The 23,849-nt window shown below is 57.5% G+C and overlaps 2 protein-coding genes across 17 annotated transcripts; both read right to left on the bottom strand.

Moving 5' to 3' along the window:
- Positions 1 to 490: 490 nt before the first annotated feature.
- USP19 (ubiquitin specific peptidase 19) lies at positions 491 to 11,910 on the bottom strand. Of its 16 annotated transcripts, none has more exons than XM_042929296.1 (27): positions 11,799 to 11,910; positions 10,054 to 10,313; positions 9,764 to 9,799; positions 9,464 to 9,592; positions 9,244 to 9,377; positions 8,868 to 9,170; positions 8,543 to 8,759; positions 8,257 to 8,413; positions 8,074 to 8,145; positions 7,843 to 7,958; positions 7,521 to 7,741; positions 7,241 to 7,436; positions 7,024 to 7,157; positions 6,756 to 6,914; positions 6,557 to 6,667; positions 5,984 to 6,094; positions 5,801 to 5,902; positions 4,886 to 5,026; positions 4,676 to 4,794; positions 4,302 to 4,439; positions 3,889 to 4,202; positions 3,675 to 3,785; positions 3,371 to 3,587; positions 3,135 to 3,287; positions 2,879 to 3,039; positions 2,619 to 2,797; positions 491 to 965 (listed from the first exon to the last, which is right to left on the bottom strand). In XM_042929296.1, exons 2-27 carry the CDS (start codon positions 10,175 to 10,177, stop codon positions 849 to 851), a joined length of 3,972 nt encoding a protein of 1,323 aa, XP_042785230.1. In that variant the 5' UTR covers positions 10,178 to 10,313; positions 11,799 to 11,910; the 3' UTR covers positions 491 to 848. The 16 variants fall into 16 exon arrangements, with proteins under 16 accessions (XP_042785230.1, XP_042785228.1, XP_042785226.1 ...); XM_042929294.1 differs by lacking the exon at positions 11,799 to 11,910 and adding an exon at positions 11,719 to 11,784 and having other exon boundaries at positions 7,521 to 7,735; positions 8,868 to 9,167; XM_042929292.1 differs by lacking the exon at positions 11,799 to 11,910 and adding an exon at positions 11,719 to 11,784 and having other exon boundaries at positions 8,868 to 9,167.
- A 237-nt stretch (positions 11,911 to 12,147) lies between these two features.
- On the bottom strand, positions 12,148 to 23,643 carry LAMB2 (laminin subunit beta 2). The gene is made up of 33 exons (XM_042929323.1): positions 23,558 to 23,643; positions 23,385 to 23,470; positions 23,095 to 23,267; positions 22,873 to 23,008; positions 22,718 to 22,791; positions 22,164 to 22,352; positions 22,008 to 22,071; positions 21,571 to 21,773; positions 21,362 to 21,482; positions 20,842 to 21,030; positions 20,451 to 20,630; positions 20,219 to 20,331; positions 19,886 to 19,965; positions 19,670 to 19,802; positions 19,336 to 19,494; positions 19,131 to 19,258; positions 17,324 to 17,456; positions 16,946 to 17,138; positions 16,723 to 16,866; positions 16,267 to 16,498; positions 16,020 to 16,183; positions 15,720 to 15,944; positions 15,424 to 15,641; positions 15,216 to 15,312; positions 14,756 to 15,128; positions 14,483 to 14,667; positions 14,164 to 14,405; positions 13,736 to 14,084; positions 13,199 to 13,406; positions 12,980 to 13,121; positions 12,720 to 12,896; positions 12,469 to 12,628; positions 12,148 to 12,389 (listed from the first exon to the last, which is right to left on the bottom strand). The coding sequence occupies exons 2-33, from the start codon at positions 23,467 to 23,469 to the stop codon at positions 12,253 to 12,255; spliced, it is 5,406 nt and encodes a 1,801-aa protein (XP_042785257.1). The 5' UTR covers position 23,470; positions 23,558 to 23,643; the 3' UTR covers positions 12,148 to 12,252.
- Positions 23,644 to 23,849: the final 206 nt, after the last annotated feature.

Genomic DNA, 23,849 nt, shown 5'->3' on the forward strand with positions numbered 1-23,849 from the left:
AAAGAAAAACCTGATACTAGGAAAGGAGGAAGGCAATACTCCCAGTGCTTCCTGTTCCCTAACAAGTCCTCCCTGACATGTCTGGCAGTCAGCTCCAGGCTACTCCAGTGCCTGCACCTTTTACCTCAACTTCTGGAGCCTCATGGGGTATTCACCCATGCTTTAGGTAGAAGATATTGACAGTGATGTCCACCATAGCTGCCTCCATATGAGACCCAGAACTGGTGGGATCAAAGGACAGCAGGTAGGCCCCAGAAAGCTGAATGGCACTCGGGGCTTCATGACCCACAGGGACTACAGTGGGACCCCACCATCTCTACTCAGACCAGAGCACTTTCAGGGTCTTTAATACACCTACCTATATACACGTGTACAGACACACACACACACACACACACACACACACACACACACCTCCCCTCTCGATGGGGAGAGGTGGCCACAGCACCTGGTGCATCATAGTCACTAAGTCTGCTTATTTATCATTTATTTTTAAAATATATTTAAACAGCAGCAATCACTTCCAAAATGCAAAAAAAAAAAAAAATTACAATTTTTAGAATAAAATTATATAACGTTTATGGTGCGAGTCAGAAAGAATTGAAGGTACAACTGAGAATCAAATCAGGCGGCACTGGGAGTGGCTGGAGAAGCCAAGGTCCACTGGTTGGGAGGGTCAAACTGACAAAAGGGCCCAACCTGTGAGGTTCCCACCTCAATCACACCCCCAACCCCCACTGATGAAGCCAGTGTCCTCTGGGTTAGCGAAGGAGAAGCGGCAAAGAGCTGGCCCTCTGTGGGAGATTCCCCAAACCCAGTCCCCACCTCCCCCACCAGCCAGGGACCTGCTAATCGACCTCCTCCATGTTGCTGTAGGTGGGGGCTGGGCGGTCCACAGGGGGGGCGAAGCGTTCAGGGGCTGTCCGCGTGGGGGCCACCTCGGGGGCCTGGCCAGGGCCTAGTCCCTGCAACAGAATATGAGGACAGGGGTTGGGGGCTGCCCAGTATGCTGCCTGGCATCCCGGGGGTGCTGGCTCAGAGCCCCGGCACCCAAGGGAGGGCCCCAAGGCAGGCGCAGACAGCAGCGGCGTTGAGACAGAGAGACGAGATCGGGCCTGAACAGTCTCGCTTTATTAACACTTGAAATACAGGAAGCTGCTTGGGCAGGACTAAGCCCCATGCCACAGGTCAGAGCAGCAGGATGAATGGACAAACAGCTGGACAGATACCCACCCTAGATGCTCTGTCCCGGCAGGAGCCACAGTCCCCACCCTCACCCACCAGACGCACACACTGAGGCCCAAGCCCAGAGTTGGTCCCCACCACAGAGGCAGGCATTGCCTGATGGGCAGGCAGGTGGGCCAGCTCACAGCTGTTGCCTGCAGTCGAGCTCATCTCCAGCGACTCTGGGATACCAGAGGATAGAACATGTTGAGCACGAGGGCCACCAAAGCTGCCACGGTACCCAGAACAAAGTACCGGAGGCAGCCCTCATCTGGTGTGGTAGGGCCACGTGGTGGGGGGCCCACCCAGTCTTGGGGCCCCCAGGGACCCAGGGGCACAGGCCCCTCAGGTACTGGTTCCTCCTCGGCCTCCAGCTCCTGCCAAATCCGGGAAGCCTACAGTGTGTGGAAACGGCCATCAGCACCTGGGGCAGGAGGGTAGGGAGGGACCCAGTGTCCCCTGGCCATGATGCTCCCACCCAAGACTACTGGCACTAACTCCTTACACATCCCAAGTCAAGCAGCAGGGAGGTGGGCAGGCGGGAGCCAAATGGGCCATTTGCAGAGTTGTCTAGACAGAGCACCAGGGCAGGCGAATCTTGACAGCATTTTGGCTCCCTCAAAAAGCTTCCCAATTGACATGCAGCTTCTCATGGAGATTGGAGGGGGATGGTTAGCTAGTCAGTTTTTCAGCCCAGGGTTCCCACAGAGGAGCTCATGGAGGATAGAGCTGTCAACCTGAGTAATCTGGCTCCCTCCCACCCATGTCCCGATAGACAGTGACCACTGTCCTCTACTGGGATTCCTCTGCATCTGAGCAGAGAGGGCTCAAGGGAGAAGAGGGCAGCAAGGAGGAAACAAGTCCAAAGAGAGATGCAGCAGTGCCCACCAACCAGACCTATGGCATCCCATGTCAATAAGGGACGGAAGACCCCAAGGGTTCAGCAGGAACTGATGCTCACCTCAGAGGGTGGCGGCCACCCTAGCCCATGGCCAGTCTGGACAGGCCCTGTCCTGAGTGCACATCAGAACAAGGGAGTGATGACAAATGAGAGTCTGTGGGCTGGCTGGCATGTGAGGAGGGTGCAGAGGAAAGCTGGGTGAGTGTCGGGTACAGTCTGTTTATGGCATCCTACCCGGTGAGGTTCAGAGCAGCTACTTAGGCCTGTGCCAAGAGGGTGCCTGTATGCATGCCAACAGCAACGTGCTGCTGTGCATGCACCTTTTACAAGTGTCACTACAGCATGGGGATTCCTCTAACTAGGACTCTGATGTAAGAAGATCATGAATCCCAAAGCTCCAGGGGCCTATGGCTGGAAGAGAGGAGGCTGTGCCCCACCCCCTCCCGTCTATGAATCGGGCTCACTAGCCTATGAAGCCTCCCCAGCGCCTCACCTGGCTGGCAGCAGCCTCGGCTGCAGGGCCTAGGTCTGGGTGGTGCTCAGAGTGACCTGCCCTGGGGGGCCTCTCCACAGGAGAGTTCCGCCGGCGGTAGAAGAGTACATAGGCATAACGCGTCACGACCTGGCTCTCGTCTACTGTTGTCACCGTGCTGTCATCAAATAAGCGCCACCCTACAGTGAAGTGGGAAGAGTGTGAACATAACCTGCACCCCCACGCCTACCACCTATCCTGCTGGCTGCATGTGCCCTCACCCACGTCGCTGCGCTGGCTGCTGCGGTCATTGGGCAGGCGGGCACAGGCAGTGTAGTGGCCGCCAATCATGCCTCCGTAGTGGTTGATGACAGCGTACAGGTCGTAGCTAGGCAGCTGTTCCTCTTTCTGACCAATGCAAAACTTGCTCAGGTCCAGGTTCCTGTGGTCCCAGCCAGAGAAAGGTCAAAGAGTCAACAGGTGCCCAGGATGGTACCCCCTATAACCTGACTACCATCACCAGGGCTCATCACTTACCGAACAGGGAACTCCACCAGGTCGTTGATCTTGTCACGCCAAATGAAACTCCGAAAGGAGAAGCGCTTGAGCTGCACAATGAGTACGTTGGGCAAGCGCCACAGCAGCAGCTGCTTGGAGGCCTCTCTGTGTTGTTTACACTGTGGGCAGTACCTGACAGCAGACACAGGTGAGGTTAAGACCAGCAGATCTCCACCCCACCCTGCCCAACCACCTGCCTGCCACCCCATCCTCACCAAGCCTCCTCAGGCGCCAGCACCTCAGGCCGAGTGAAGAGGTTCAGGCACTGGTCCAGAGTAAAGTGCCCAGCACGGGCAGCCTCACCAGCAGAGCCTGGATCCTCAGCACACTCCAGCTCTTTGGAGGCTACCAACACAAATTCCTGCAGGCGCTCATTGTTCCGCCACACTAGAGCCAGGCTGCAGTCCTCACCCAGCTCCAGGGGGGTGTCTCCTAGAGATGGGCAGGGAGAGGCGTCATGTAGCTGTAGAGAACGGCCAGCCCAGCCTACCCATGGCTTCCACCCATAGCCTCAGACACCTTTGTCCTCCAGCCGCTGCTCTCGGTTAGATGCGTCAATTTTATAGATGAAGAACTGAGGGGTGTGGGCATTTATGGCTTCACTTGGGTGCTGATATCCAGGCACAGCAGCTGTGAAAAAACATATAATCAGAGCTCCCCTAACTACCAGGACCTAAACAAGCTCCCACTAAACTCCCCTACCCAGCTGCGGAGCCTTTCACCAGACTCTTACCTTCGGGCCGAGACATCCTCTCACCAGCAGGCAAGGAGCCAACTTCAACAGGCCCACTGGCCAGCACCTCAGAAGAAACTCCACTGGTGCTGGGCACAGAGCCCCGATCAGGAGCCGCCCATGTCCTAGGGACCCCTGTGTCCCCCTCAGCCACGGGGGTCACCAACTGGAGCTCAGGCGGCTGAATCGGGTCCCTCTCACTGTCCCCAGCCTCCAGGGAGCTAGTAGAGAGCAACGTAGTACAGCCAGTGCCCTGGGATTCCAAGGCCATGCGGCCAGGCTGGAAGGGTGGTTGGAATACACTCACAGAATACCTGGCAACAGGCAGCAAGGCAAGTAAGAATCCTGACAAGCCTACCTGGCGTCTCTATTCCCCCAACTACCACACCCTCATCCAACCACTAGACACTTACCGGGCATAGCCCTCTAGCAGCTGAGCAAGACGAGCATAAGTGAGACGTGAGGCAGGTACACTGACCAGAAATGGGTAGCCAATGTTCTCAGGGCGGCAGAGACCCTTGTGGTCAGGCCAGTGGGTTTTCTGGCAGAGCCTGGAGAGAAGGAGGAAGTAAGAATAGGGCCTTAGCCCCACCTCTTTTAACTCTCCACCGGGGGCTAGCCTCTGGCCTTGGGAACTGGGTATGCCAGCCCCGCCTCCCCCAGAGTCTGGCAGAGTAGAGTGATCGGTGGAGGGCTTAAAACATGTGCCTCTATGAGAGGAGAGGAGATAGAGTGGCAAATGAAATGTGAAGAGGAGGGAAAGGGGGGGGACCGCGGGGGTCCTCACTGGTTGCAGTAGCCCACGCGGTAGCACCGGGTACAGCGCTTCAGCTTCTCGTCCTCTGACTGCTGCTTCCGCTGGCAGGCTGCACACTTGGAGATGGGGATGCTGGGCACCTGGGGGCGCTAGGGTGGGTTGTCTGGCTCAGCAAGGCCAGCCTGGTTGAGAATGCCCCCTCCCACAGGGCCTTGTGCCATCAGGTTGGTCCTCACTCACCTGCTGCACCTCTAGCACCACCACCCGCTCCTTAGCCAACTCTGGGGATAGCAGCTCAAAGCAGAGGAGCGTGTCAGATGGGGACACAGTGTCCAATGAGTGGGAGGGCAGGAATACACGGTGGAAACGATTCTTAATCACCTGGGGACAGAGGACACACAGATCCTATATGAGGACAAGCCCTTTCTATAGCCCTGCCCCAGGGCACAAGAAAGCTTGGACCTGAACTTGGGTCTAGGCAGCAGAGTGGGGATCGTGGCCCCAAAGCAGCATATGCCTCTGCTGATACCAGCCTCAGTGCCTAAGAAAATAAGCAGTCGGGTGCTTCAGAGAGCCTGAAAGTCAGGACTAGGGAAAGTATCAACCAAACCAGTACTCTGGTGAAACCAGCACTTCACCACACTGAAGGCCTCTACCCTGCTATCAATTAGTGGGGTCCTGAGACTGCAACATGGCTGTTACAGTGGAGGGGTCACATTTGAGGAGGCTCCTTCCCACTTCTATCCCCAAAGAAAAGAGCACTTCCAGGCTGGAAGCTAGGAAACTTAGGGGAAGACTAGCACACAAATCTTAGATAATACGAGGGAGTAGCAGGATGGAGGGAGAACAACAGCTGGGGGGAAAGGTAGCCCTCCAGCTCCAGTTTCTTGTTGGAAGACAGAAAAGCAGTTGAGGGCCCTCACCCAAAGGGGGAGTAAACACTGATGATGGGAACCTTGGGAACTTACAGAACTTCTGTTACACAGCCCAAAAGCCTGGTTTCACCCATGCCTCAACCCCTAGCGCACCACTGTGCAGCCACACGCACATTTGTGTGTATGTACACGGATGCCAATAACCATCCACATGTGACTACACACCCTAAGTACATACACAGATCCATGTGTGTAAGAGCTTGAGGAAAGACAGATATACCTCAGCTAGACGCAGGTTCTCAGGCTTCACGTGGACACTCTGAGAGAGGGATTCCAACACTTCACTTGCACTGGAGTTCTCCTTGCTGATGCTCACCAGAAACTGTGGTGACAAGAGTAGAGACCCTGGGGGAGGTGGACCGGGGTCTTCGGGATTGCCCAGAAATAGGAGCTTACTTCTCACCTTGATGGGTTTGCTGTGTGGCTCCCGGGCAAAATAGAAGACGGGGAGAACCTTCTGCTTCTGTGGCAAGGGTACTGGCAGGTAGAGGAATGGGTCAAAAGTGATGGAGACCTGCGGATGCACAAGTGGCACTAGGTGGCTGCACAGGGAGTTGGGAACAGGATGCTCACACCCAGGGAGCCCAATCCAGGCACTCGGATGGCTCTCAGGGCCTCAGAGCCAACCAGCAAACTCTCAGGTTTGAGAACACCAGACAGACTAGAAGGGTCTTTCTGGCAATCGAGGCCCTGCTCAGCCTCACCACTTATCAATTTGCCCCTCACTTGTACCCCACATCTTCCCAATACTACCCATACCCCTGCCCCACCTTATCGCTGTCTTGGCGCCCAAACACCCCTTTAACCTCAGTCAGGAAACCTACCCAGCCTGATTTCTGCAGCCCACAAAGCAGCCAAAGGCCTCCGTCAGCTTCTATGCCCAAACAGCATCTAAAGATGCACATGCCCCCAACCCCAGTTTGACCAAGCTAGCTAGACCAAGCTAGGAGCCTCTTTCCAGGGGAGCCCTTCACACCTTGGCACACACAGGGCACACCAGCTTCGACTTATACTGGCCCTGAAACAGGTCTACGATGAAAGAGTCATTCCTCATCTTATGCCGCTGCCATGCTTCTTCAGCCACCACCTGAGGAACAGAGTGGTGAGGATCAAGGAGCCCTGGGGACTGGGATGTGCATGAGATATGCCCACCTCTGCCCCCAACCCTGACTGACCTCATCGGGCCGCCCATCTGAATCCACAGTTTCTGTGTAGGGCTTGTTCTGAATGCGATTCAAGTCTTCATGCAGCCCATCCAGCAAGAAAGCCATGAACTCCTGGGCATCATGCTGCGCATAGCCTGTGAACTGGCTGGCCTTGCTCGCCACAATGGCCTGGATGCAGGGGCCAAGTGTGAGCACGGAGACCCAGCACCCACCCCGTACCCAGCTGGTCAGCCTTCCCCACCCACTCTAGCCAGGGGTAGGAATGGCCACAGATCACCTTCAACTTGGAAGGCTGGAAGGCATGGTGGGTGCCCTTCCACAGTGCCCGGAGCAACACAGCAAAGCCAATGGCCAGACGCCCACCAGTCCCCAGTGGGTTGTTGTAGTTGATCTCAGCCTCAAAGGAGCGGTCTAGGGACAGCAGCCAAGTACAGGTGTGAGCAGGGAAAAGATTCCCCTCTGCCACAGCCCTGGGCTCCAGGCCCTGCTCTCACCGTGGAAGAAGTCCCGGAGCTCCCGAGTATTGGACAGAGACTGAATGACACTGTTCATGAAGCAGGTGTTGCCTAGGTTGACAAGGCCAGTGAAGCCAGGCAGACACACCTTCTTCTCTTCCTCCTCCTCTTCCTCCACACTATCTCCGCTCACAGGGCTGTGGGGCATTGGAGGCACCATACATGTGGGCTTGGGCTGTGGAAGCAAGGAGGGGCATGAGCGAGCAGCCCTGAGGTTCTCCAGCCTCTAACCTTGGCCCTCCCCACCCAGGATTCTCACCGAGGCTAGGTGTGGCTCTGGCTTTGGGGCTACATGCTCCATGGGGGTGCGGGCCACCACACCATCCAGCCCCGTGTCCTCAGATCGAGCCTTGGGTTTTTCCTTCTCCACAGCCCGAGCTTCCTCCTGGCCTGTGAGAGGGTGGGGGGCACCTCCCGGTGGGGTTGAATCCAGAGGGGTTGGACCTGTCGGCACGGCAACCTTTGCACCACCCACTGCACCTTAAAAAGGGGGAATGAGGGGGCTGGTGGTTAGCAGCATGTGGTGGGGATGAGGGTCCGAGTAATGTGGGCTGGACAATGAAGGGAGCTCGTGTGCAGACCTCGTGCAGCTGGGGCCTCCAGGCCCCCCCAGCGCTGACTTTGCCGCTTTCGGAGGCAGATGTCAATTCGAGAGGCCGTGAAGCAAAAGGTGCACTGCTCAGGCTCAATCAGGTTCCTGTGGGGAAAGGCTGAGCTCAGGGACTTAGGTGGAGTGGATATTGGGCTAAATGGGCCAGGGAGATGGAGCCCAGGGTGGGACAGGCATAGTGCTGGGGCCAGGAACCACCCACCTGAGCTTCACCTGCCAACGGAAGATGGTATGGGGCCCACAGCCTGGGTGTAGTCTCAGGAAGTTTCCATCCCTGCAGAAGCAGAGCAGGGGCAGGGCAGGAGGAAGGGTGGGAAGAAAAGCATGAGATACAATGTCCTGCCTGAAGTGCACTGTCTGCCCCGTCTCCTGCCACCCCACCCACCTGGTCTGGAAGATAAGCGTGAAATCTTGCTCGCGGAAAAGCACTCGAGAAGTGTCCCTGCAGATTTCTTTCACATACACATGCACCACCACTGAATCCGGGCCCTTCTCATATGAGTCATTCTTGACAAATGCCAGGTTCACCATGGACTCCGGCTCTACATTGAAACCACAGCTCAGCACCGCCCAGGACAGGTTCCAGCCCGTGGCTGTTCTATTCCCTATCCATCCACCAACCTTGCAACCCAACCTAGGGCTCTGCTTACCACCCCCAGCCCCACCTTTACCATCCACCAAGGTTAGAGCATCTGCTGCCTCTGCCATCTCCTCTTTGGAACGGTCACCTTTCTCAGGATCTCTGCTCCGAGCCATGGCTGGGGAGACTGGATCATTCCTGGGGGACACGGTCTTCTCTCCTGCCAAGAGTGCTAGATTCTCCTCTGAACCCAAAAGGCAGGTCTGGGGGTTCAGCGGTGGTACCCGGAGCTGTTCCTCAGCCTCAGCCTATTTGTGGCAAGATTGTGGGCAGGATCAGCCCTAGGTCTGGCAGGTGGCCCCCCACTACAGTCCATCTCTCTACCCTCCCATCTCCCACAGGTACCCCACTCTCACCTGGGTGGCTGTCTCAGCCAAGAAGGGGGGGGCATCGCCCCGGGGTCCAGGCCCATCTCTGGACCCTTCCCCATCTGGCCCTCTGCGGAGATGCACAGCCCTCTTGGCGCTGGGCCCTGCCTGGGCCCCGGGGCCAGCCCCTGCGCCTACCTCACCACGGCCCTGGGCCCTCTTCTGGTTCCGGGCCTCCTGTTTACCCCGCCGGGGCTCAGGGCCTGGCTCCAGGGCAATGGGAGATGGCTCCTGCCCATTCTCCTGACACCGCAGCCCTGGCAACGCCTCCTGGGTCCCTAGAGGTTTCTTCTACCAAAGATACAGCAGTCAGGCCCTGTCAACCACACTGGGTATCCCTACCCTACTCTGCTGTGGAACTTACCAGAAGAGAGGGCCATGTGAGCAGAGGCACCTTCTTGGGCAGTGCCAGCTGCAGGAGGCCACCCTTGCGGGCTTGTACTTTGGTGCAAGAACTTTCTATCTCAGCATAGAAAACACCACCCCACTGCCGACCACCTGGAAATAGAATAAGGGCAGTGAACTGTGGTGAGGAATATCAGAGGATTCAAATACACTGCTGGGCTCAGGGCAGATGGGCACACCTGGAAGCCGCACCACGCAGTCTGTGTCTGTGAAAGCAGCATCCACCTCCTCCAGCCGCAGGGGACCCGCTCCCACACGCAGCTTGACAATCACCTCATCTGCACTCTGCCTCCAATCAAGCAACAACTCTGTAGGAGGAGTACCAACAAGACTGTGAGGGTCTCCATAAACTCCCAATGGGGACAAGCAGGTGCCACAGACCCAACCCTAACAGGACTGCTCCAGATGAAGGCTATAGCCCCAGTACACCCTCCTCACCCATAGCACTCTAGCATCCAAAAGGCCAATTCATTACTCACCCTCTTTGGCCTGCTCCTCCCGAGAGGACACTGACCCTGACAACAAAGAAAAGAACAGGGAAATGATGATGGGGAGGCAGCCTCCAAGACCCCACCACTCCACCAAGCACCATCTTCAGTATCACAGCCAAGTATGCAGACCTCAAAGCTGAGGCTCTACCCAGCCTGCTGTGGGTTCTTCTCTTGGTATCAGACCAACACAGAAAGAACTGTCATCTCCCAACCCCCAATCTGTATGCTCAAAAGGCAGGAGGAGGAGACCACAAGCATTCTGGGAATGCCACTTTCACCTCTCCTAGGATCTCCATCCTTGCTCTCCTGGTTTGCTCGATCCTTCTGCTTCTTCTTACTGGTGGCCTCCTCCAGTCCTGGGGGACCTCTCCTTGGGCCCGTGGTGCTGGCCCCACCAGACATCTTGAGCCGCTTGGTTGACAGCCAGAGTGCCCCAGGGTCGGCAACGGCGTCTGGGTCAGGGCTACGGCGCTTTCTTCCTGGCCCAGCTATCTTGGCAACTCTTTGTGGCCAAATTCTCCAACAAGGAACTGACAGCCTAATGAGAAGGAAGCAGTGATCACTACCAAGGCCCAACAATTTGCTCCTTGGTTACAACCAGAGCTCAGCAACCCAGGATACAACTAACCCTACAGAGCAATATCTCACCACCTAATGTGGCCCTGGACACTCTCGGACTATTCTGAAAAGGAAATAAACAATACAAGTGGCAATGACAACTTCTGGCAGAGACTCCTAGTTGACTGCCATACAGACCCACAAAGATGGGAGCCTCACTGAGAAGGTGCCAGGTCAGGGCAGCCATGGCCTGGAACCAGGCTCCTCCACCAATCTGGAAAGGAGCCATGGCTCCAGCCCACAGGGCTGGCACTCTGAGCAGGGTGCTCACTTTTCCTCACTCTCACTGGCTGCTTAGTCACCACCCGAGAAGTAGGAGGTGAAGGAGGAAGGCAGAAAGAAGACAACCAAGCAGCAAGGGGACCAGGCTCTGTGGCTAACGACAGGCCCAACTCAGGTGCTACCACTGCACAGGCAAGGTCCTGGGGTTAAGGGGCTCCACCTGCTGCCTGCCAACTCCCACCTTCCTCTGAAACTATTCCCATGTGCTGTTTGGGGTTTCTTCCTACATCCCAAGAGATTTTTCTCTCCAGCTGCTGTCCCAAGCAGAGAGGGGACTGCAAAAGCTGGGGTGAAAAGGGTATCCAGCTGTCACACTACCCTTTCAGCAGCAATCCTGCCCCAGAGCCAAAGCCGGCTGGGTATCCAGTTTGAGACTGAAACAGACAGCATCCCCTTCCTTCCTAGATCCACTCACTCATGAGAAGTGGGCTAGCGACCTCCTACCCAGTTTCCCTCAAACCCGCCAGTAGATTCTGGGCTGTTTTTCCATCCAAAATAAAGTTCTCAAAATTGAAATAAGGGTAGGGATGAACAATGAATCCAGGACCCCTGGCAGCTTCAAGCCTGGCCTGAGACGGGAGCAGAGCAAACAGTGACTACTCTGTGTTCCCCAGCGTGTATGTGTGGCGGGGGTAGAGGAACGTTCTTCTATGGGGGGCTGGTGGGCTGGATCTTCAATGACGACAGATCCAGAGCCGAGGGGTGGACACCCTCCACCTCTTTGCACCAGGCCCCAGCTTAAGGTCCCGTCCCTCCCCATTCTCCCGGCGACACCGAGACAAGAGTCTGTCTAGAGACCATGTAGGCCTACACGGCTGCGCGGGGTTACTGACTACAGACCAGCGCCCTGGCCGGGCTGCGACTCAGCTCCAGCCTCCAAATCCTGCGCCCTCCACCACCTCCTCCAGGAAGCCACCCTCGCTCGCCGCCAGCCCTCTTGGAGGCAGGAAGCCGACCATGGGCGTAGAGTAACGGCCCCGCCCGCATCGGTGGGCCCGGTACGCCGCGGGGTTCGAGGAGTCGAGACTGGCACGGCACATGACCTTGAACAGGCAGCCCGGGGCCCGCGTCGCGGCCTCCCTGGCTCCTGCCAGACAGGCGAGTTGCGGCCCGTCCCACTCACCGAGCGAGGCCGCCGCCGCCAGCCCTGTTAGGGCCCTGGCAACCCGCTCTCGGTTCCGGTTCCGGCGTCTGGTCGGTTCCGGTTCCGGCGCGCCCCTCCCCCGTCCCGTCGCCGCCGCCTCAGCCGCTTGTTTTGTTTCGACTTCTAGTTACGGCCGCGGGTGGCTGAGAGCCTAGCTGGTGACGCACTTCCGGTGGGCGTGGGCATGCGGCGACGGGCAGCTCCGGGGCGGGCCCGAACGGAGGAGGCGGGGCTCCGGTGCTTTGGCCTCGCCCTGGCCCTGCTGGTGCCTTCCTGAGGTTCCGCCCAGAGACCCCGCCCTCCCCAAATCAGAGTCCAGACTACACAGTGGGTAATCACAGCGGTTTATTGGGGGCCTGGTCGGGCTGGGAACTGTTTCAAGCAGATGCAGTAACGGGCGGGGTTGGGGACTGGAGTAGGCGTCGCGCAGGGGTCACTGGCAGGTGTTGTAGATCTGAACCTGCAAGTTGATGGCTTGAAGCACGCTACGCATCCTGGCCTCCAGCCCATCCAGCTGGGCTGCTTTGCCTTCCAGTGCCCGCTCGTTCTCTTCATAGGTGCCCTCCAGCTCTAGGAGGGGAAAGTCTCAGCTGAAGGGTCCTACTCCCACAGTCCCACACCTCTGGCGCCCACCCACCCCAATCATCACCTTGTAGCCGTTGCAGCTTGTCCTGAGCAGCCTGCAACAAGCCTCGAGCTTCATCCCGAAGTTGCTCTGCCCGTGCCTGTGCAGCCAGCACACCCTGGGCCTTGCGCTCAGCCAAGGCCTTCACTGTTTGGTACTGGTCGCCTAGTGGGCCCTGCAGCAGCTGGGGATATAGAAGGCAAAGTCAGCTGGGTGTCTCAGTGGAGGCCCAGACTCTACTTCAACCCCCACCAGCTGGCTCTGCCTCAACCCACCTGCTCAGCCTCTCGGGCACGACCCTGGGCACTGCCCGCTGTTTCTTCCGCACTAGAGGCTGCCAGGCTATTCCCTGCTCGTTTCAATTTCAGAGCCTCCAGAAGACCATCCAATTGCTGAGCCCGCTCGCCTGCAGAGCTCAGTGCCTGCTCTGCACCTGCCATCTTCTCCTGAACCTGTCATGGGTGGACCGAGGGTTAAACAGGTCTATGGTGCATGCCCACAATCTTGCCCCACTGATGTCCCAGAGAAACCACACCTGATGCAGTGTCCGCTCAGTGTCCTGTGTATCAACTACCGCCCCTTGGATGGCACCCTGAGCAGCTCCCTGTGCCCTCTGGGCTTCCTCCAGTGCTGCTTGTACTGTTTCTGCCTTCTGTTTCTCACCCTCAGCCCGGCTCCTGAAGAAGAGAGGGAATCAGAGCCTGCAAGTATCAGGACCAGGTGTCAAGGATTGGGGCCAGGGTCACAGTCAGACCTTGCCCGCCGTGCATCTTGCAATAGCTGTTCTGCCCGGCGTACATCTCCCACGGTGCGTGCCAGGATTGTGTCCACATCCGCCAGGCTCTGGACCCTCTCTGCAATTGCGCCTGCCAGGTGCTGGATTTGCTCAGGTGATGCTGGGATGGAGAGCTCTAGCACTCGTGTGGCCACCATCTCAATGCTATCAGGATCAGCCCCCTCCTCTATGGGGACACAGGCAAGGGCTTAGGGACACAGATTCTCCAGTATTGGCATCGAACACAATTTTGGGGTATGGACTCAGGGACCCCACACAGAATATGGGTTTGCTACTAGGCATAGTGATTAACTACAAGGACGGGAACTGTAAGTGGGCACAGACTTGGGGTCGTGGACTTGGGGACCACATATAGGCAAGGGTTGAGGGGCTAGACATGGGGTCATAAGCACAGGTCCAGTGCAGGCTCTGACCCAAGTATGGACCCAGGGACACAAGTATGAACATAGACACAGGTGACACAACCACATGGCCTGGGCCACACGGGAGGCTCACGGCTGAGGAAGTCCTTCACACTCTGGATAAGTTCCCGAAGTTCTTGGTTGGCCTTCTCCACCTGTCCCCTGGAAGCATTAGCCTTGTCCAGGGCTGCCTGGGCCCGCTGCTGTGCCTCTCCTGCCTGCCGACGGGTCTCAGCCACCTGGCTGAGGATGCCGCCACCTTCTGCCAGTGCCCGCTGCAGCTCTGCCTGCGTGTGCCGGGCCCGACCCAGTGCCAGGTCCGCCATGGCTACTGCCCCATTGCAGCTGAGGCCCCCACAGCGGGGTTGCCCATCCTCGTCCAGGCAGCCAGCACCCCCGCAAGGGCTTGTTGCACAGGGTGCATCCCCTGGGGGCCCACACACCTGCCAGGCACAGAACAAGTCAGGGCCCTGTGGAAGGAACAGCCACACCCACATGTCCCACCCCACACTTGTGCCTCACCAGTTCATTGATGCCTGTCAGGCTCAGGGACTGGGTACGGGCTGAGAGCTCGCCTAGTGCCTGCTGGTTGGCCATGTGCTTGCGGTTGAAGTCCTCCTTCTTGGCACCTATTAGCACCTCTGTCCTGTGCCGGGTATCTGCTGAGTTGCTCACAGGACTGGGCACTGTCAGGGCTGATGTGTTGGCACGACGTTCCGCCTCTGCAGACAGACTGTGGGCGTGGCGGATGCTGTCATAGGCACCTATATTGGGCAAAGGTTGGCAGTCAGCTAAAGATCACTCAACCCTGGTCCACCTGCCTAGTTGGCCAACAACCCACCCAAGAAGTTTGAATGCTTGAGCAGGTCCAAATGCTGGTCCAGCTGCCGCAGTGTGAGATTAAGTGCAAGCCCATCTCGCTCCAGACTGCTCAGTGCATGGTTGGCATTGAAGTTCTCATCCTGCACATCAGTCAGTTCTGCCTCCAGCTGGGTCAGGTGCTCAGTGGCCTCCCCAATTTCACGCCTGTGCCAGTAGGGAGTGGTGTTTAGAGAAGCTTCAGGCCACTGGGCCTCTGCCCCATCCCACCACATATCCTCAGGCCCATCCGCACCGTAGCTCCTCTGTGGCCTCCACAAGTTGCGCAGTGGAGGCAGCTGAGGTGTTGCGGGCACCCACAATCCCCTGCACAGTCCCCAGCTTCTCCTGCATGTGCCAGAAGCGGCTCTCAAAGGCACCCAGCACACCCGTCTGCTGCAGCTCCTGTGCCCGCTGCTCCAGGCGCCGCGTACGGGCAGCCAAGTCCTGTACCACACGGTCCCAGTCCCCGAAGCATGTGTGGCATGGGTGGCAAGCAGGAAAGACCCCTGAGAAGCCACGGGCACACTGGTCACAGCGCACGCCAGACACGCCTGGGCGGCAGCTACAGTGGCCCGTGGAGCGGTGACACTGAGGCGTGTCTATTCCACGAGGGTCACAATCACAGGCTGCAGAAAAGGGCAGACCATGAAGTTAGGGTGGCAGTGGGACATCCTGAGAAGTCCCCCATCTACTCTAGCCCTGCCAGCTCTCACCGCGGCACTGCAAACCAGGGTCTCCCCAGTGGAGCTCTTGGCACTCAGAACAGGTTCGCCCACCAAAGCCAGCACGGCAGTGGCACTGCCCTGTGAACTAGAGTGGGAACAGGGCAGAGGTCAGAGCCTCAATCAGAGGCTAAGCCCTTGAGAGTTAAGACAGACAGCTGGCACCATCCACCCAGGGATCCACAGGAGAATCTCATACCTCATTGCAGGTGGGGCCTCTGGCTCGGCTTGGGTGGCAGGCACAGGGCTGACATCCATGGCCACTGGTAAGGTTCCAGAAGTTGGGGGCACAGCGGTCACAGCTAGGGCCCTGGACATTGGGGAGGCATGGGCACTGCCCACTGCTTGGGTCACAGTGGCACCGGTCAGTGGACGGGCACTGCTGGGGATCTGTGCCCAGCAAGTTGCAGGTGCAGCCTGTGCCAGTCAAACACATTAATCAAGGAGAGCCTGAGCAGCAGAGCCCTGCCCCAGCCATCCCAATCCCACACTCACGGTGACAGCTCTGTCGAGTGGCCTGTCCATGGAAGCCAGGCTTGCAGTGGGCACAGTGTGGCCCCTCCGTGTGGTATAAGCAGCGCAGGCATTGCCCCGTGCGGGGGTCACAGGCATCAGGGTCCGTGGGGTCAATGTTCCCACTGCACTCACAGGGCTGGCACTGGCCACCTGGCCTTGATGGGTCCCCAAAGTGCCCAGGGGCACAAGCTTCGCACCGCAGCCCTGCCCACGGTTGGGAAAGGCATGAGTGTTCAGTTCAGCTGCCCCACCCTGATCCCATGCCTGCACCTTACTTACCTGTGTAGCCTGCCTTACAGTGGCACATGATCTGCTGGGAGTACCCATCCCGATGGCAAGAAGTAGCAAAGTGCCGCCGGCTCCCAGGGCCTTCAGGGCAGGGACAGGGCCGGCACTGGCCCCCATGTGGTAGCCGTGGGTCCCCGTGGAAGCCAGCAATGCACCTTCAGGGAGGGGCAGGAAGAGATATGTGATCCCCGAGCGGCATTCCCACCCACCAACCCACTCCCAGCTGCTCCAGGCTCACCTTTCACAGTGCTCACCCCCTGTGTGATCACGGCAGCCCAGGCAAGTGCCTGTGTGGGTGTCGCATTCATCTGCATGCCCGTTGCAGACACATGGCTGGCAGTTAGGGAATCCCCACTGGCCACGCTGGCAGCGATCGCAGCGAAGCCCAAAGGCACCAGTTCGGCAGGGGCATTGCCCACTGGTCCCTTCACATAGGCCACTGAGTGCCCCCTCGGGGCTGCACTGGCAGGCTGGGGGCAAGGCAGAGGCTGAGCCAGGGAGGGGATTTGAGGGAATCTAGGTGGGGTCAGGGTGGGAAAGTCAGGGAATGGAAGAGAACTTCCAGTGTCCTGGTGCTGAGAGCATGGGGTCCAATGCAGAGTTAGAGGAAGGAAGAAGCAGAGTCGGAGGGAGGAGGGAGAATAGTAGTGGGGAGGAGAGAGAAGGAAAGGAGGAAAGAAAGGCAGGCAAGTACCTTGACAACCTGTGGGGCCAAAGCCGTAGAAACCAGGGGCACAGTGATCACAGCGGCGCCCAACCACTGCAGGTTTACACAGGCACTGACCGCCATGGGGATTACACTCAGAACTCAGTGAGCCCTGGGGGTCACACTGACAGGCTGTGGGGCAGGTGGATAGGGCCAAGTCAGGCTGGGGCCCCACACCTCTGCCCCACCGACCCACATCACAGACACTTACGCAAGGCACCATTGTAGAGTAGGGCAGACAGGCTGATGAGGAGGGGGACACAGGCCTCAGAGGGAAGGGTCTTACTGGGCACCAGACCCTCCTCGTGACAACGGTAGTGTTCAAAGGTGGCACGGCGCTCCAGGGCAGCAGCATCACCCCCACTAAACATCTCCAGCATGAGGACACGGGGAAGCAGCACCAACTGAAAAGATGAGCAAGGAAGAATGAGGTCCAGACCCAAGACCATATTGACACTGCCAGAGCACTTAGCACCACCATGGGCCTGCCTCTTCTGTCATAGGCCCCGCCTATCCAGCCACCACCACTACAGGTCCTATCCCATAGACCTTGCCTTCCTAGTCAGTGTGGGGAGAGAGGACTATTCACCGAGTCAATGAGCAGGCTGGGTCTAGAGTAGGGGGCCTCAGGCTGGGCACTTCCCCCTGTCCGCACCAGCTTCAGATGCAGCTTATAGGAGATGCCAGGCTCAAGGCAGACAGGTCTTGGAAATACCATGTACCTGGGGGGAGACAAGGACAGGTATGGGGTTCACCCAGGGTCCCTGTACCCACCGTCCTAGGCCTCCTCACCCCGCACACAGCAACCCAACCATCGGCCAAGAAAGATGCTAGGGCTGGTATACAGATTTCCACAAGCATGCCTCACTGGACTCCTATACCTGTGCAGACCAATCTCTGAAAATGCTCGCTACAGCCTTGCAACCCCATGGCATTTCCCTGGCACAAATACTTGCCAATTTTTCTTCAATGGCCTCCTCACATTTCCTCCAACCTTGACCTCCAACCTATGCTCCTCTTCACCAAGACTATGTCATTCCCTCCAACCTGGCTCTGCCTTTCCTAGGTCATTCCCATCAGCCTACAAACATCTTTTATTCCCCCTTGAAAACATCTTCTCTTAATCCCTGAGTCTCCCGTAGCTGTTGTTTTATCTTTGCTCTCCTCCCCAATAAATTGAACTGTGGTCACTGCCTCTACTCCAGCCTCGCACTCCAATGGAGTTTTTATGCCAACGTGCCATCAAGATGCCTGTATCAAGCTCACCATAAACCTCCATGTAGCCAAACCCAGCAGCCTCTTCTCTGTTCCCGTCTGCTCCAGCATTTAGCAGCATGCGATGAGAGCAGTGCACCCTCCTTCCTGAGACACTCTTCTCTCCACTTCTGGAACCCTGTCCACACTCCTGATTTCCCCCCACTGCCAACTCTTCCTTCTCTACTGGCCTCTAACACCCAGAGCTTTCTTCTGGTCCTCCTTCCTTTCTCTGGTCATTTCATCTAGACCTATCTCTTTAGTGACAAGTCCCAAACATATTTCCAACTTGAGGCCTCTCAGTAATTGCAGACATAGAAATCCAACCATCCACTGGCCTTCTCTCGCATGTCTAAGCAACTCAGAACAGCTCCTCCCTATGTCTCTATCTCAATAAAGAGCCCAACACCCACCCAGATGAACAAACTCAAAACTCTAGACTCATCTTTCCACTTTCCCTTTCCTACACTTCTAACCCATCATCTCTGCCACTAGAACCCTCTGGAACCTTCATCATCTCACCACATCAACCGCTAAACCTCTGTCCAAACCACTGTCACTCAGCTAACTCAATAGACTCCAGCAGATCTTCCAGCTTCCCCTTTGGTCCCTTTCAGTCTGTTCTCCACTCAGAAAGTAGAGGGATCTTTGTTAAACACAAGTCGCAGTTGGTAAAAATGTCTATAATGGGTACGACCCCTTTTATACTGCTCTCTCTACTTCTGTGTATGTTTGAATATTTACATAATAAAAACATCAAAAAAGAAGGTGACAAAACAGATACATGAAACAAATATTACCCAGAATGTAATAAAACAATAATCAGACCAGGCACATCCCTGCTCAGAATGCTCTGATGCCATCCCTTCCCACTGTGGGCATTCCTTATAGTGACACTAAATGAGTTCCCATTAATTCTTGCCACAGACCTCTGGAATTTAGACCCCTAAGAGAGCAGGCCTATTCTACTTCCTTCCTCTGACCTCTGCCACGCCTAACAGCACCTGGCAAACAGCTCTCAGGAGGAGGCACTTGAAGCAAGGGACAGATGAATGAGCAGCGGGGGCTTCCAAGTGCCCTTCAGAGAATTAGGGCTGGCCTGCACCCCTCCACTGTTATAGATGCTACATTAGTGCCCTCACCTAGTTTCTGGTTGCAGAGTTCCTGGAATGTGGTCATCCTTGGGCAGCATGTGCCCACACGGGCCATGAGCAGACACAGGCCCTGGGCGCTGCACGGCCACTTCCATCTCTGCCCATTGCTCAGGGACCTGGTGGAACAGGATGATGAAGGAAATGCTACCACACCTGGAGGTTCAGCTCTGGGTCAGGTTTCACAGAGTCTGACCTGGGGCTCCAAGCGCAGCAGCAGATCATAATCCATGGCTCTTGGCACAGATGTCACCAGGAACTCCAGTGCCTGACCTTCCTGCAGTCTAACAAAGCCCCGGCCTGTCCAGGATACAGTCCCACCAGGGGTCGCCAGGCGCTCCACCACATCCAGCACCTGTGAGGGATGCAGCTCAGGGTGGGTGCCTAGGTAAGGCACCATTTCTTCTACCACAACCTGTCCCCAAACCCCAGCTCTTCAGCTGAGGCCCTGTCCAAGGCTGGACACCCTCCCCAGACAAAGTACCACCCATAACTCTGCACAAGCCTTGCCCTCCAACATTGCTCCCTACCTGTCCTCGGGTGTCCTCAGCCTCCCAAGTTAGGTGGTCAAGGAAAGGCCGGAAGTAGCCAGGCTGCACCTGCTCACAGCGTCGCCCCACCATGTGCTGGCGACAGCGGCACTGACCTGTGGCCTCATTGCACCTGGGAAGCCCACGTTTACTCAAGAAGGATCCCTTACCCTGCCCAAGATCTCCCCCCCACCAGACCCCTTATACGGCACTCACTGGGGATCCAAGGCACCACCCACGTCGCAATCACATGGACGGCAGCCAAGCAGGTCGTGGCTCAGGCCCCAATGGCCAGGCTAGGGGAGAGGAAGTTGCTGGGGGCCAGAAACAGACTCCCCCCCCCCCCACCCATCAGGGAATCCAATGACAGCTCTCAGCCTCTACCACCCCTTGGAGAAAACATGGTCCCTAGACCATGGCTCCCACCCTTGGCCTCCCAGCTAGGAACAGACCCTAAGCTCTCCCCAGTGGAGTATAGACACCACCCCCTCACCCTGTGCTCTGAGAATAAGTGCAGGACCCCAGAACCCCAGCCCCCTGCAGTCGCACCAAGCAGCGGTTGCAGCCACGTCCAGTCACTAGACGCTTGCAGAAACAGGTTCCACTGTTGGGGTCACAAGAGGTGATCCCAGGCACTGTGCCCCGTGCATCACACTGACATCCTGCGGGGAAGGAGACCCATCAGCACTCTGGGGAACATGGTAGTGCTGGTGTTCATTGGGTAAAAAGTAAGAAGTCGAGGGTTAAGGTTAGCACAGGAGGTAGGGCAGGAAGCACATACGCCGACAGCCTGCAGGGTCGCTGGCACTGAGCCCAAAGAAACCATCACGGCATTGCTGGCAGCGAGAGCCCACCACATGTTCTTTGCAGCGACACTGGCCCGAGACCAGCCCCAGAGCAGGATCATCATGGGGATCACAGCGACCACCATCTTGAGAACCCATGGGGTCACAATCACAGGCTGAGGGCAAAAAGAGGTGCAGGGTCACCCTATTCCAACTAGCCCAACACCACTTATCTCCCAAGCCTCTTTACCCTGGATTCCCAGCCTGGTTTCACCCCACGCCCCCTCCCACCCACCCCCAAACCCCTGCAACCTGGACAGCAGTCTGACTTCCCAGTTCCTACCCCAGACTCAGCCTTCCCTCTCCCATGCCCAATCCCAGCCTCACAGCGGCACACAGCAGGGTCCCGCAGGTCCTTGGTTGGGTCACGGTAGAAGAAGGGTCGGCAGAGCTCACAGTGGCGCCCAGCTGTGTTGTGCTGACATCCATCACACACACCTCCACTTACGTTGCCAGATGCCAGATATATGGCCATGTCGAAGTGGCAGCTGTGGGCATGCCCATGGCACTCACACTCTTGGGGGAGGGGAAGGCAGGACAAAGGTCACTTGAGGGCCAATGTCCTGAAGGTAAGGGGTGTAAGGGTCCCAATGACAGAGCAGGTCCCTGCCACAGGCCAGAATTTGTGGCTGTGGGCTCAGGTACTTTAAGGTCTCAGCATTATACTGACCCGCTGCCCAGAGCAGATTGTGAAGGAGAGTTAAGGGAATCCCTAAGGGCATGAAGGCCTGCATACTCTTTGGATACAGTCTGGGTGTTAGGGGCTTGACCAACCAGCTCTAGGTTTTACTCATGGCACAGCCAGACAACAGAGTTCTGGGGCTATGTGGGCCAGGATCTCACTCACTCCTGCAGGCATGACTGTGGCCATCTTCAGCCGGACGCCAGGGCAGGTCATGATAGAAATCTTGACACCGCTCACAGTTGAGGCCACGAGTGTTATGTTTGCAGATGCAGGCCCCATGAACCTAGAAGGTGGGCAAGCAGGTGGTCAGCACTGTCCAGCCACGTCCGCCCCTGCCCCCAGCCCTATTCCAACCAGTTAAAGCCCCTCACCATGCCCTCAGCATGCACTGGTGCCCCTGGGGCGGGTGCACACTGTGAGGCGTGTCCGTAACAGAAGCAGTTGCCACGCACAACCAGCTCGTAGAGGGCATAATAGTATTTCTCACGGATCTCCCGCCGTGGGTCAAGCAGGTTGTCCCCCAGTGTATGCAGCCGTGTCAGATTCACCCGTAGGTTAGTGATCTTCAGCAGGTCTAAGTTGGGTGAAAGAATTGGGAGCCAGCTGGCCAGGCAGGCTCTTGTTACTCCATGCCCACTCAGGGGCTGCAGCTGCTAAGGTCACCTTGGGAGACCTCCTGTCTATTGCTATGTGAGCTAAACTGGACTTGGCACCTGCCCTAAGAAGCACCCAAAATAGCTACTGAGGCCCCAAATAGTCACCGGCCGGACGCTGGGACTGTGCCAGGCTCAAAGGGAAGAACACTCACTCTGGATCCGTGGGCTGTAGGGGTCTGGGATAGGGATGGCAGGATCCAGCACACGATAGATGACCTGGAGGAACATGGGGTCATTAGAGGCACTGGACCCTGCCTCAGGCCCATCATCTCCCCTCTTCCTGCCCCAAGTCAGATCCCACCCCTCACCTCGCCTTCAGTGGATGGCTCAATCTCTGAGTAGCGGGACTCACAGACTACGTCATCCCAGTGCCGTGGGGGGGCCAGTGGGACTCCTGGAAAGTCAGCCCCACAGTCATAGGAAAAATATCGGTACACATGCCAGGTGCGTCCAAAGTCTGCTGAGCGCTCCACCAGCATGGCAGCAGGACGAAATGTCTGGGTGGGGGGCATGGCTGATCAGTGGGCCTCAGGCCCAGGCCTATCAAGAGCCCTGCCCAGCTGGGGCTTGCCCTCAAGCAGTTCATGGACAGGTGGGGGTGACCGCTGGAAGCCAAGCAATAGTCAGGGAGGGTAGCCCCTTCTAATGGGGAGGCTCAGGGGTCATGGGGCCCAGGGAGGCAGCGCGTGCAAAGGCCTGGAGGCAGAAGGCAACAGAAGGTGTGGGCCATGAAGGAGCCTCCCATGCAGCCAGAGTACAGCATGTGACCTCAGGGAGGCTGGGCTAAGTTGCTGGGAATCTGTTCAGGGGTAATGGGGAGCCAAGCAGGGTGATTCAAGCAGGCTCCCAGACATGCGGGCACCTTGAAGGTCATAATGAGGTGTGTGAAATGAAACTCAGCCTCCAAGTCCAGCTGGATGGTGACCACGGGGACACCTGAGGCAGGAGTCGGAAGTCAGGGACTTGAGACTACTGGTGGGCAACCCCACTCACCCCATGCCCTACCCACGGCCTCACCATTCTCTGACTGCCACCAGGCTGTCCGGCGCTGTGGTGCAAAGCTGGTAACTACATTCTGGATGCGATGACTGTTTGGGTTGTCTCTAGCAGAGAAGGGGCGCCGGGAATCACACAGGAAGCACTTCTTCTCATCCTGGGTTGGGTCAGAGTCAAGGTCAGGGTCAGTGCTTCAGCCAGTGCCAGCATCCCCTCCCCTGGCCTAGCCACCCCCAGCCTCACCTGAAGGTGACTAACGATGCAGTAGGGCTGGGGGCCATGCAAGCCACAGGTGGATGAGGCAGTCAATCTGTCAGCACGGCCCACTAGCAGGTCACCTGTGGCGGGGTAGCAGCTTCCCCTCGAACAGCCTGGCACATCTGGGGCCAGGGCCTGGGCCAGGGCAGTGGCCAGCGCTGGGAACAGTGGGTCAGCCAGTTCTGCTGCGCTCCCACCCCGCAGCCCCAGGGCTAGCTCCCCCCGGACCCACCATCTCATCCCACAAACCCCAGGCCTTCACTAGGCCCTCTCACCACTCAGCAGCAGGCCCAGTCGAAGCTCCCAGGGCCCAGGCAGTCCCCGCAGGTCCCTCCCTGATACCCCTGAGGCCCGCTCCATCCTGAAGAAGAGGGGAATCCAGATGAGGGGGGATGAGAGATCTGTAGCCCAGGCCCACCCTACCCCTCCCTTGGGGTCCCGTGCAGACCCTGCCCTTGTAAGTCCCTGGCTGATTCCCCACTCAATCCTCCCTCCGGCAGTCCCTCCACTAGCACAGTCCTGCGACTTTGAGCGAAGTTGAGAAGTACGGCAAGAAAGAAAGCGTGGAGCGGATCTTGGGCAGGAGTGCAACACTGTGCAGAATTTCCTCTCCCACCTCTCCAGTAATGATCCTCATTCTAGAAACCAGACATAGTCCAGCTCACCTGCAAAACTTTATTGTGCTCCCTTGGTCTGGTTCAGACCAAGGGGCAGGGGGTTTGGTTTTAGGCCGCCACAGT

Source organism: Panthera leo, chromosome A2, assembly GCF_018350215.1.
Source record: "Panthera leo isolate Ple1 chromosome A2, P.leo_Ple1_pat1.1, whole genome shotgun sequence".
Classification (NCBI taxonomy): domain Eukaryota; kingdom Metazoa; phylum Chordata; class Mammalia; order Carnivora; family Felidae; genus Panthera; species Panthera leo.